This window comes from Homalodisca vitripennis, chromosome 3 (genome assembly GCF_021130785.1).
Source record: "Homalodisca vitripennis isolate AUS2020 chromosome 3, UT_GWSS_2.1, whole genome shotgun sequence".
Lineage (NCBI taxonomy): Eukaryota > Metazoa > Arthropoda > Insecta > Hemiptera > Cicadellidae > Homalodisca > Homalodisca vitripennis.
In genome coordinates, this window is record NC_060209.1 from 58,423,241 (window position 1) to 58,436,924 (window position 13,684).

The 13,684-nt window shown below is 33.9% G+C and overlaps 1 protein-coding gene across 5 annotated transcripts in view; it reads right to left on the reverse strand.

Annotated features, from left to right (window-relative positions):
* LOC124356939 (protein numb) overlaps window positions 1-13,684 on the reverse strand; it is a 204,338-nt gene that overhangs the window by 20,592 nt on the left and 170,062 nt on the right. For all 5 annotated transcript variants that reach the window (XM_046808253.1, XM_046808252.1, XM_046808250.1 and 2 more), the window contains one exon: window positions 4,946-5,107. In XM_046808253.1, the coding sequence (XP_046664209.1) occupies window positions 4,946-5,080 (135 nt within the window). In that variant the 5' untranslated portion in view covers window positions 5,081-5,107. The remainder of the gene's footprint in view (window positions 1-4,945; window positions 5,108-13,684) is intronic.

Consider the following 13,684-nt stretch of genomic DNA (forward strand, 5'->3'; position numbering starts at 1 on the left):
AAATATTTTGTCAATATCAATATTGATGCCAATGCTATCACCACCTTACACAATCGCCATCTGAACTTTGCTCTTGTAGAATCCTACCATTCTTCTCAACCTGTTTACAGACCAATCAGAGGATTATATGCATTATCTAAGTCAACACTGTTATCACTTTCAAAATAACAGATCTCTACCAAATTGTCAGTCCAGAATTCATAAAAAATGCTTTACATACCTACTTCAAGTATGCTAGTTGTGATGGTTTTTTAATTGGTTTAAGATTCAATGTTTCTTTATGCCATGCCTATTTTCCAAATGGATTATGTACATATCACCAACAAAGATAATAACACCCTACTGCTGGCACTTGAAATCTATCTATGTTTTCTGGTGACAATCATTGAATAAATTAATTGACAAATTTGTCAGACAATCACTATTTAATAGCTTTGCTATATGGAAGACTAGCACATGGACTAATTTACACATTATAGAAATGTTACTCTCTAACTCTCTATGATGTTGAGAAACATTAGATAACAACAGAAATTAAAATAATAATAAAACATTTTTAATGAAAATCAAATAAATTATTACTATTATTGAACTGTTGTATATGTTCGTTCTATTTGTTAAGATCTAGCTTTCAGGCCAGTAAATGTTTTTAATTAACAAGTTAAATATCTTCCGTTTTACAATATTTATTTTGAGCCAGCTGAACTGAGAGCCACCTGCAATTCATGTGACACCTAATATAATTTTTGTTTACCATTTTCGTTACTCCTTTAGTTTTGGTTATAAGGCGACTAAATTTTCTAATTTCAAGGCATATGTATTGCTTGTTGTACAGTGTCAAAATGTTTTCAAACAAATAGTAATTTAGTAAAAAAATTACATTGCACATACCTATGAATTTATTCTACCTTAAATACCATAACCCTAAATGTCAGAGATTTTTCAAGACCCTATACATGGTTTATAATGTAACATTTAGTTTTATAGAAAAATTCAAGGTCACATCCGTGCAGCCTCTTACAAACCATATTTTACAAGAAATACTTAGCATTTCACACTTTATGGGTATCTCGAACACGAGAAAAACTATGAATGTAAAATCTTGAAAAATGGTTTAATTCAGTGAAATTTCCACTGTATTAACCTGATAGATGTTGTTATGTAAGTTACAAGAGGTGATTTAGTGATCCAGTGTAAGAATGAGAACTATTCCAGTTGGCATGGAGCCCGAACATCTGACCTGGAACTATAACTGGTATTGGATAACTGACTGGTTCTTATACCAGGAACAGACGAGCTCAAGTCCTCATATGTTTCCAACAACCTTATTCTGAACTAATAAGCAATGTTACAATTTGCCATCTATGAGAGTAGTCAGACAGAATATCCTTTAGCTAGTTCTTCATTAGCTAAAGGAGGGAATGTACAGCAGAAGCATAGGCCACATAATGTAACTGACCACTGACATCAACATACTCGTACATCTAGTTTCAGATAACCTATAGGATTCAACTTTACTCAAACTTTTTTACTGTGATTCCATTACTGAATACATTCATTGAAATGTGTTTTTCATATAACTGTATTGCTCTTTTAACAAAATAAGATAAAAAAGTATTTAAATACAGCGAAGATTAGAAGTTGACTAACTAACTAACGATCTTGATAATCATAAGAACAATACTTTAATTATCTTCTACAATTATTAAACATAACACAGACAGATTACGAAGACAAATAATTAAGTAAAAGGCAAATATTCCATCAATTAATTATTCAACATTTTCTCTGATAAATGTAATCATTACTACATCTGAATTGTTATCCTAAGGACGGTAATTAATTCACCGGACCAATAAACATTAATTTCGTCTAAACAAATCAAATCAGTTGATTGTTTACGGGTATCGGAGTATAAGGATATTGTATACATATATTGAAATTTGGTAGATCGTTGCTGAACTTTTGTTACTGATATTTGTCCGTTTAAATTTGTTTTGTATCAGCTTTTGACTATTTGTATTTTAAAGAGCTATTGAATTATAAATCAATTTACCTGAGATGTTATGGAATTATATGCACAACAAAATAAATAATTTTAAAACAGTTAAACCTTTGTAAAATCTCAATCAATGTTAACATTGATGTAAGTAGTTAAAATACATTTTTAGATAAACAATTTGAAATAGACTTCATGAAAAAGGATGATAACAGTTTGGTTGAAATGGTGTGTTGATGGAATGCATCACTCAGATAACATTCAACACCCTCTACAGTACATTTGTGGAATCGATCTACCAACACCATCTATTATTAAAAAGACTAACTCAACAGTGAATATATTTTAATGAAAAATCAATTAAACTAATTATGTGCTAGTTAACAACGATAAAGCTTATCTTTGCTTGATATATACTGTAGCTGTATACTCAATTTTTCATTAAAGTAGTCTACTAGATATTAAAAAAATGTTGAAAAGTTGTAGGTATTTTTGTTTTAAAAACTGTTAAACAAATAACTTTATATTCTTACTGTTTTGGTATAAATTTATACATTATTCAAATTTAATAATACAGTGAGCTCTAAATATCCTTACCTCGTACAACCAATGATAGTCTGATTATATTTAAAATAAGCATAAGTATTATTTGTTGTATTTTAAATTCCAAAATATGAGGTTTACTAATTCTTATTTTAATTTATTTAAAAACAGACATTTTGCATTTAATGTAATTATAAAAAAACATTCTGTAAATACTGAAATTAACGGTTATGGTATTAGGCATATACATAAAGAATATTATGTGAAGAAAATAACACTAAGTTACTACTAACTGGAGCAATGTAAAACAATACACTATAGACGAACAGAAAGAAAAATTTATCACTTTCATAAAGTTAAACAAATAACAATATACTTAAATATGTAACAAAATACTAAATCAATTCCATAAATAAAACTACAACAGACAAGTTATATAATAATAATTATTATCACATATAAGAATTATTAAGGTTTAGTATAAATGTACTAGGCCTAATGCAAAAAATACTTTAGCAATAAATTGAAATAATTAAAAGTTACTATAAAAAAAATCATAATCTATATAACCACTTCATAAGAATGACACGTGCTAGAATAATAAATTACAACAAACAATTTATTAGAAAGCGAATACTTGTATGAAAACCTTTGTGGAATGAAAAAATCATTTTAATGACACAAAAACTATTGACCTGCAAATCTGAAACAGTAAATAGCAAAATAAAGCTTATCAAAGCAGTGTATACATGAAATAGCCCCTATATTTATTAACCAATTTACTTCACATTCAACCATTTTTATTGTAGATAAAATTAAAATAGAAATAAATCATTTATCGTTCTTAAAACAAAAATGTTGAGGCAGTATAAGATTGTACGAAATAAAATGAATGTCAACATGCAAAGAAACCATTGTCAATAACGGTAATACAAGATTCAGTTATAGTATATCATCATAAAACAAATGTTTAAGTTAGAATATTTCTTAGACATGAAAGATATGTCTGAAATTGTTGGCATGCACTATTTAAAACATGATCATCACGTTTCAGGGAAAGCACTGTATTCTACAAGTATAAATGGCAGAGGTTGAGCAAGAAAGGTCAGACGTAATAGAAAATTGACATCCAGTCCGATATTGTGGCGGCACAGACCTAAAACATGAGTCCTCACGTTTCAGAGAAAGCACTGTATCATACAAGTATAAATGGCAGAGGTTGGGCAAGAAAGGTCAGACGTAATAGAATATTGATATCCAGTCCGATATTGTGGCGGCACAGACCTAAAACATGAGCCTCACGTTTCAGAGAAAGCACTGTATCATACAAGTATAAATGGCAGAGGTTGGGCAAGAAAGGTCAGACGTAATAGAATATTGATATCCAGTCCGATATTGTGGCGGCACAGACCTAAAACATGAGCCTCACGTTTCAGAGAAAGCACTGTATCATACAAGTATAAATGGCAGAGGTTGGGCAAGAAAGGTCAGACGTAATAGAATATTGATATCCAGTCTGATATTGTGGCGGCACAGACCTAAAACATGAGCCTCACGTTTCAGAGAAAGCTCTGTATCATACAAGTATAAATGGCAGAGGTTGAGCAAGAAAGGTCAGACGTAATAGAATATTGATATCCAGTCCGATATTGTGGCGGCACAGACCTAAAACATGAGCCTCACGTTTCAGAGAAAGCACTGTATCATACAAGTATAAATGGCAGAGGTTGGGCAGGAAAGGTCAGACGTAATAGAATATTGATATCCAGTCTGATATTGTGGCGGTACAGACCTGCAGCTTGTGGGTTTTAAGATAATGTTTCTTTTTTAATATTTATAAACGGGACAGATCAATATTTTCGTCATTCATCTCTGTGAACATACAGTTGGCTACATTTCGTTTTGATCTTCTTCCGAATTGGGATCCATGCAGCTTCTATTAATCAAAGCAAGAGCCCAACACAGAAGCAATTAAATTACCACAAGTACCACAGGGTTGGGCACAAACGATGTTCCCCGACATAAAACATAAGTGGTTTCTTTTGTTGTGAAATGTGCGACTGAAGTTTCCTCTGTTATCGAATATTATCTATAGCCTATATTACGTCCTTTTTGCAACAACAACAAATATATCCTAATAATTAATACAGTACATATGAAAGAGATATGCCAATTTTGGGACAATTGACTGTTTGTTATAAACAATTAAAACATATTAGCTTTTCCTCTGACAGTATAATAATTAAGTTGTATTTCATTAAGTTGTAATTAAGTTGTAGGTTATGTAATTAACAATGATTAATACTTATGTTTTGCTGCATTTACAGTGGAGAGAACGAGGAAGATTATCGAATAGCGTTTACAATCCTTTTTTACACAAAACATTAGATGTCTGACATTTACCTTGACATGGAACTGACAGGTGCCCGCCTTGACCGCGGCTTCGTCCGCCTGCCACTGGTGCGGCTTGGAGCTCTCGGGCACGTGGTCCTTCCGTCGGCGGAAACTATCGCGGAAACTGCGCCTCAGCCTGTCCATCCTGCGTGGCGACGCGCCCGACCGTCCCTGGAACACACAGTCGTTGGCTTTACAAAATGGCAAACCAATCTGTGAATATAAAACACTTGCCATAGACGGAAACAACTGAAAGCAGAATAATATAGCATGGGATTAGATTAATTAAAATATCACTCAACAACTAACAAGTCATGATATTTGATGGATCCCGGGTGCAAAAGACTCGGGGATATACGAGGTGCGACAATAAAGTAATGAGACTGATGTGAAAAAAACTTTGCCTATTGTTATAGTCAAGTTTAGTGTGGTCTCCTTCAAAGTAGTTCCCTCATAATTGCACACACTTTTTCCAGCGCTTCTGCCAATGATGGTAACATTTCTGGAACTCATCTTCTGTTATATCCTCCAAGACCCTCGTCACGGCTTTTTGGACATCTTGTGTTGTTTGAAAATGGTGTTACTTGACCGCCGTTTTGAATCTTGGAAATAGAAAAGTCGCAAGGAGCGATATCTGGTGAATAATGTAGCTGTGATGTATTAAAATTTGTTTTGAGGTTAAACATTGCTGTACTGACAGAGCAGTATGGCATGGGGCATTATCGTGATGCAGAATCCAATTATCAACAATGTTGGCACGGACACGGAAGTCATATTCTTTAACAAAGTCTTTCGAAAATTTATTTGTAGTAATATTGGTTAACTGTTTGTCCAGGAGGCACCCACTCTTTATGAACAATTCCCTCGGAATCGAAAAAGCAAACAATCAAGCATTTCAATTTTGACTTTGCCATGCCAGTTTATTTGGTCTAAGTTATCCCTTTGAGCACCATTGCGAACTTTGGCGTTTTGTCTGTGGATCGTACTGAAAATCAAACTTTTATCACCAGTGATAACACGGCTCAACAATTCTGGATTGATTTCCGTTTGCTTTAACAGATCGGCTGCCACATTTACATGTGTTTTTCGCTGTTGTGATGCAACAACTGTTGAACATTACAGAGGCCGCTAAGAAAGTTGCCTACGCATCGTGTACCACCAACCTTACCAACCACAGTGCGGTTTGAAGTGATAACAGTAACTTACATAGCGGTAATCAAGACTAGAGTGTAATGTGTAAAACAATACGTACATTTAACTATATGACCAAGGTTAATCTATCAGACCGGAATACTAGTGAAGGTGAATATATAAATTATGTTTCCTTTGTTTAAAGTTTGTTATTGACGATCGATGATTTGAAAAGGATAATAAGATTTCGGACATTTGCCATCGTTATATGTTACAAAAGTATGAACTGACGCAGTTCGTGTACCAGTATCACTTAGATACATCTTGAAGAGGCAGTCCGTTGTCGTAAGTTTTTTATTTTACTATGGATTTTTACACCAGAAGAAGAGGGTGCAACAAACCCACCCTTCATTAGGAAGATATAATTCCTAGTAAAGTAGTGTTACACTTTATGTTAACATATAACGGTGGTAAATGTCCGAAATCTTACTATCCTTTGAATACTGTTTCATCATAATGGTAATAAGGCGATTTGCAATGGCTAATACTAAGGCTAATTGAATGCCTTTTTAGATATCATTTCATACCGATAATTGTATTGTTTTCAACAAATCATTCCAATCCCTAGATTATATAAATGCGTCATTAGAAAAGTTACGTTTTCCAGAATTTGAGTTTGGAGAAGAGCAAACACAGCATCACCTCTTTTGAATATTATATACCGATCAAAGGTTTCCCAAACGTGTAAAAGTTTCGACGTATGGTGTTCTAAGTGCATTTTATCAGACAGAACTATTTGTTTTACGTACATGTGATCTGAGACACACCCTGACACACCTGGATCACACAACAGTGTTCCAGGTGTAACTTATGGCGGAACCATTGATTTTAACTCAGCGATATGTTTCTTGCCCGCATCTTCTGAGTTATGTTGACAATACCGAATAATCCTGACAGAAAACCTTCTACTTTTTCATAAATTTGTAAATTGTTGACAACATTGCTGTCAGTTCCTGTGTAAAATTATAACAGAAACCTCTCTCCCGCGGGACTGCATTGAAGCAATTAAAAGCTGTGCCGACCACATAAATACAGACCTCAATAGAGGCGCAAGAGTTCAACTTTACTGGGAAGGTGATTCAATTAGTGAGGGAGTGCAAGTACAGTAATTCACTCTGCACGTGCACTAGGTCAGGTAACATTTCATGAATACTAATCAAGCCACTACAGTCTGGTCGCCACGTGACACAATGGCGGTATTAACTATGACTACGGTGCTAAACTGTAAACCCAATAACCTGTATAACAATTATTACGACGGTATCATATAATGTAAGTGTATTATCACGCTGCGCGCACACGTCGGAAGTGGGCAAGTAGTATCTCTACTTACTTCGTGATGGAAATGACTCGCTACGTACCCATATATTCACTGATCGATCACAATAATCAGTAATGGAAGTACACTAATCATCATGTTTGAATCTAAGTTATATAGTAGGGTTACCCACAACATTGGCTCCCCTCTTTTGCTACCTAGTTACTTTGCTACCAAAAAATGTTACCCAGTTTAGAGTCATTAGCCGCAAGAGAACACAGAAATTGAAGATACATCGTTTGTTCCAACGGACCATTCACTGGATCATTTCCGTGAATCGTCATCGCCCTCATCCTACAAAACCAAACTTTATCTCAAAGACATAAAAAATCCGAAAAAGGGATACCATCAGATGCTGAATAATAACATGCCACCCTTAACATGACCTGACGGAGCAGTTTGAAAAATACTAGGTCGGTTAAAGCTCAATAAAGCAACGTGAAATAACCCCGTCACAACTTCCTTCCTCCACGTGTACTATACTAGGGAGGGGCCTTCGATCGCTAGAATTATCCACCGGTAAAAGTACTTCTCACTTAATGTTATACCTATAGATACAATTTCCTCGCAATGGAAGCTATGACTTTTACTATGTCTAACGTTTTACTATATTCCAACTGCGAAAGTAACAATACCAAGACCACAGTGAAATGTAATACAACACTTTAATACTATTAAAACAAACGTGTTGGAATAGTGGAATATTTCAATATGTGTGCCACTATGACTGAAGACAGTAACGGTTACTTTGGATGGCAGATTCTTTTCTTTCCCAGTGGTAATTGTTGGAAATAGACCTTTGCTAGTTTTCAAATAGACCTTTTCAAGTTATATTTATGTGAGTAAAATAACAAACTGCAACTCGAATCTCACATTTCGGTTTGAAACAGTGAATGACATTTTAAAACATATTGTGCTTATTATTTTCTGGATCCAAATCTTTTGTAATAGTACAAGAGATTTAAAAATCAATAATACTTTAAAGGTCACAAATTAAAATTTGGTAGGATACAATTTTTAAGCCAAATTTGGTCGTTGATGCAATACAATTATTTTACATCTTAATTTTCATAAAGGGTTCTAATGCCAGTATTTTAAGGGTCACGGTATTTAACAATGCCAGTTGGTAATATTAACACTAAATAGTATAAGTTAAATCATACTTTGAGTTTTAATTTGATTAGCTAGTAAGATATATCTATAAATATCTTATAGATACAGTAGCAAAATATAAGATATTTTGTTACCCTCCAAGTGACATTTTAAAGAGTAAGTCTTCAGTTTTTAAACTATTATGTATTATACGAGATCACATCAGGAACACTAATTGACAATCTACATTTCATATTCATTCTTCGTTCAACAACTAGGTTATTCAAGTTAGAATTTAATTTAGGAGGTAAATAAAATATTGTACTATAGTGTAATATAGTGGAAGGAATTAAAAGATTTATTAATTATAAAACCATTAATTTGAATGGTTTTACGCATTGCTTAAGAATTAATTCTTAGTTAAGAGTTTAATTTTGAGGATGTAAGGATTGTGAGGGAAACAAGAATTTGCCGGACATTTGCCATCGTTCAGTGATACAACAAAATCAGTAACACTCGAGATTTGCAATCGTCCTGACTTACGTGTGTCACAACGCCCTGGTATGATTTCTTTATTTAACCTAGTTTGTAATTATGTGTTAGGTTAGATATTCACATGAAGTAGAGATCAGATAACAGATCTCAAAACGTAGTGTTACTGATTTTTTTTGTATCATTGAACGATGGCAAATGTCCGGAAAAGTCCTGTTTCCTTAAGAATTACATCGCATATAGAGGGGCAATCTATCAACAGTCAATATTATGTGAAATAATCTCAAATGGTTCTAAGTGAACACGAACGATAACGGAATCATACAAATCACTGTTTCATAAAACGTTAAGGTCACTCTTGATTACGTCGCTGAGAATGGCTTGCCTTCAAAAGCACATGGCTTCAATAAACAAAACCAGACCCAACGTGGAACCTTAGAGCACTCCATTCGCAGTGGCGATTGGAAAGAACGATTTCGAGCCATGTTACCAAATAAACTTTGTATAAAAAACGCGAGCCTTGTCTAATAAAATATTATATTATCTAACTTTCAGCAAATCCAGACAAAAATAACACTCTACTTGTATAAAAATCAAATATATAGTTAATAGTGAGACTTAATACTTACTACGAATAGCGTAAGTATAGTACAGGGAGAATATACTGCTAAATTTATTGCATTCCGCCGCACGATGTAAATTGCCAGTTTAATTACTGCTATTTCGTTGTACTCCAGAACGCAATAAACAGAACAACTGTTGTTTTACTCACGACTTGTGAGGTGAGTTTAAACAGGTCAATGAACTGGTAATATACCGTTCGATTTATTAACATCCATATTACTGTAATAGTAATTGCATAATATTATATGCTTAAACAGAGAGAATAAACTTGAATTCAAATGGTTGTTAACATTAAACGTAACTCTTAAATAACACCGTTTACAGTAGTAATTAAAAAAATATGTTTCTTGATTAAAAATAAGATTTGAAATAAGTCCCACTACAATTGGTGACTCAGACCGGATGTTGTAGAGGAACGTTATGTTGCAGACAGACAATAACATGTCTCAGTCAAACACTGTCATTTTGAGTACTTAAAACTCGATCTGAACTGACCCTATGTGGGAATTCTTAGAGATGATGAATAAACCTTATACGTGTAAGAAATTGAGAAGAGACTTTCAAATCCTTGATGGAAATGGTAGGGCCTTAGACTAGAGCGCATTATCATTATACACAAAGTTTTAATAGGAATTTAAAGGTTTATCAACGAAAATGAATAATACATTTAACTATTATCGTTATTATGAACATAATATTAATATTTATTAATATATGATAACTATAATAATAAAACTATTATTGAGTATCAAAAATCAATTCTGGGTTATAAATATTGTAATATAAATTTACTTTGATACAGTAACCCTTCTTTACCGTACAATAACAATTAGACCATTTTAGAAATTTGATAGAATAGTTTTAAACCATTTTTGTTTGTAATCAACAACGTTCAGTTATGTGTGGAGATGTCTTTGATTACAGCCCATATCAAGTTTAGTATTCTATAAATCACTAAAGATAATAAAAACTTGTCATGTTGAGTGACAAAGTGGAAACATTACTGTAACCAGTGAGTGCGACATTGATTAATTCACCAGATTACTTGAAAAAAATTATTTTTTATTCACATATAATTGAATAATTACTGGATATAATTATATTTGGTAATGTTATACATTATAAATCAATATTCAATTATAATAATTTATCTAATTCTGATTTGGTTGTGTTTATTTGAGGACTACATAATACGATCGTTACTTTATTTACTGCACACTTCAATGTATTGTTTTGGTTGATTAGTGTTTTCAGGGTTCGTTTTCAATTAATATCTGACATATAAATTAATGATCGCATGTAAAAAATCTCACTAACAGTAATGGCATAGACACTTTCATGGAAACTGACCCCAATCTCCTCACTATATCCTTCGATTATCTTTGAGCCATAAATACAGTGCAGGCCGACAACCCCCAGATAGCTGCTGTAATTTTCCTTATCGTAGTTTTCCCGCCAGCGCAGGGCCAATTATCGGTGCAATTTCCCGCCTACAGCTGTTTATGTAAATTGGAAAACTGATTGCATCCCTTCTTCTAACATCGCGTCGGTCTAGGCTGGGGGGGGATACACAAGGGCGCATTTCCCGTGGGAAATTATTGTTTAAGGAAATATACAAACAATTAGTGGCTCTAATAAGTATAAGTGCAAAGTATAAGTTTCAAAATATAAAACGATTTCTTGATTACTAATTTTATCAACTTGATCGTATCAAAAATAGTCGTTTAACAATCAACACCGCTTTATGAAAATCTCAACACCCAATGTACAAACATTTACAATTGTTTGTAAACATTCAAATAAATACTACAACGATAAAATCCATCATAGAAATTATACATGTTTTTATTAATATACACATTTTATCTGAAAGTTGACTACATGTTCGACTTTAAACTAAAAGCACTGTACCAGCGGTTCTTCTATAAAATTATTCGTAATATCATTCAATACAAACTCCAATATTAAAAAGAAGCATACTATTAAACAAAAAGTAACCTGTCTCATATTTTGTCTAGGCATTCTAAATGTTTGCTGTCGTGTCCTTCAGGTGACAACACGCTTGCCTGGATTACGTTATGTTTACTTTAACGTAGACCAGAGTACGCCATTTCCATATTTAATTAATTTAAATGTAAACCCAATTTATGTTATACATTGCATGAGTAACATTTAATATTCTTCTTTAAAACGTGTCTTAAAAGGTAAAACAACCAGAAATGCTTGGTTTAATTAATCATTACCCAAAAATACTAGACGTGTCAAAATTATATTAACAATGATTCTACACATTGCCAATGGTATATGAAAACCTATACACGCAGATCGTTTTAATATAACAGGAATAATAATTATTATTTCTCATAATTCCTGCAGCCAAAACTGGTAGTTCGACGCTTACTCCTTAAAGAGCACTGATTGATGTATTATCTCCGACTATCAATTCTCTATCTCTCTCTATAGTCTCTTGCCTCCTATATGCATCGTCAGCGATTAGACAACAAGAACAATTAATTACAGTATATTTTAGTAACACGTATTTAGTAATCTAATGATAGTAGGATTTTTAAACGGGGGCTTAAGTAAAACGCTAAAATAAACACTGTATTTTGTTTCAATTCTACGCACAAAGAAAGAGCTTTTCCAATCAACGCCGTCCCTAAAGTGAGGACCGATATTTTTCATTGTGCCGACAGAAGGAACGCTGGGACAACAAGGAACAAAGGACTGGATCGTAATTACACTGTCTATAATTGAGCCATCTCCCCTGCCAGGGACGATGCCTCTTGGCCAAACACTTGATATCTTTTGTTTCCGCTCAACTGTTTTCCTTGAAAATACGAAAACTCGATTAAATAACATTTACCAGGAGAAACTATTTTCAGATACCCAGAACATGTAACAAACGAGTTGAATGTTATTCTGTGCAATGTTAGCATCGAAAATCCATGCTAAAAATAAATTTGAAATAAGTTTCTTCCTGAAAGTATTAAAACACACAATATTTGCGATAACGAACTTTGCTATATACAACCTTGTTCTGGAACAAGACGCAATTATTTTATTTTATATTTTTCTATGAGGTGACAAAAATCAAAATAAATTTACCAAATTTTAACGTATCAATACAAAATACTTATTAGCAACTCAAAAATCGCTTTTATATTTTAACTTTCAAAATAACCACGAAAGTGGTTACACTACTTATACTAAATGTTGAACTAGCTTTTAACATTTATTACTACATTCCATAGATTTTATAAGAACTATACACAATTTAAAAACCAGACAAAAAATAAATTGTATCAGAGGTCAGCTGGGACCACCCAGCAGGATAACTAAGCAATATTAGACTACAATGGAGTATGTTGTCCTAGACTACAACAGGACTGACTACTGTAGGCTACAAGTTGCAAAGTGGGCGTAGGACTACACAAGTGCATACAATCGGTAAGGCGGAGGTCGGAGGTCTGCTGGGACCACCCAGCAGTTTAACTAAGCAGTATTAGACTACAATGGAGTATGTTGTCCTAGACTACAACAGGACTGACTACTGTAGGCTACAAGTTGCAAGGTGGGCGTAGGACTACACAAGTGCATACAATCGGTAAGGCGGAGGTCGGAGGTCTGCTGGGACCACCCAGCAGTTTAACTAAGCAGTATTAGACTACAGTGGAGTATGTTGTCCTAGACTACAACAGGACTGACTACTGTAGGCTACAAGTTTGCAAGGTGGGCGTAGGACTACACAAGTGCATACAATCGGTAAGGCGGAGGTCGGAGGTCTGCTGGGACCACCCAGCAGTTTAACTAAGCAGTATTAGACTACAGTGGAGTATGTTGTCCTAGACTACAACAGGACTGACTACTGTAGGCTACAAGTTGCAAGGTGGGCGTAGGACTACACAAGTGCATACAATCGGTAAGGGCGGAGGTCAGAGGTCAGCTGGGATCACCCAGCAGAATAACTAAGCAGTATTAGACTACAGTGGAGTATGTTGTAACTAGACTACAACAGGACTGACTAACGT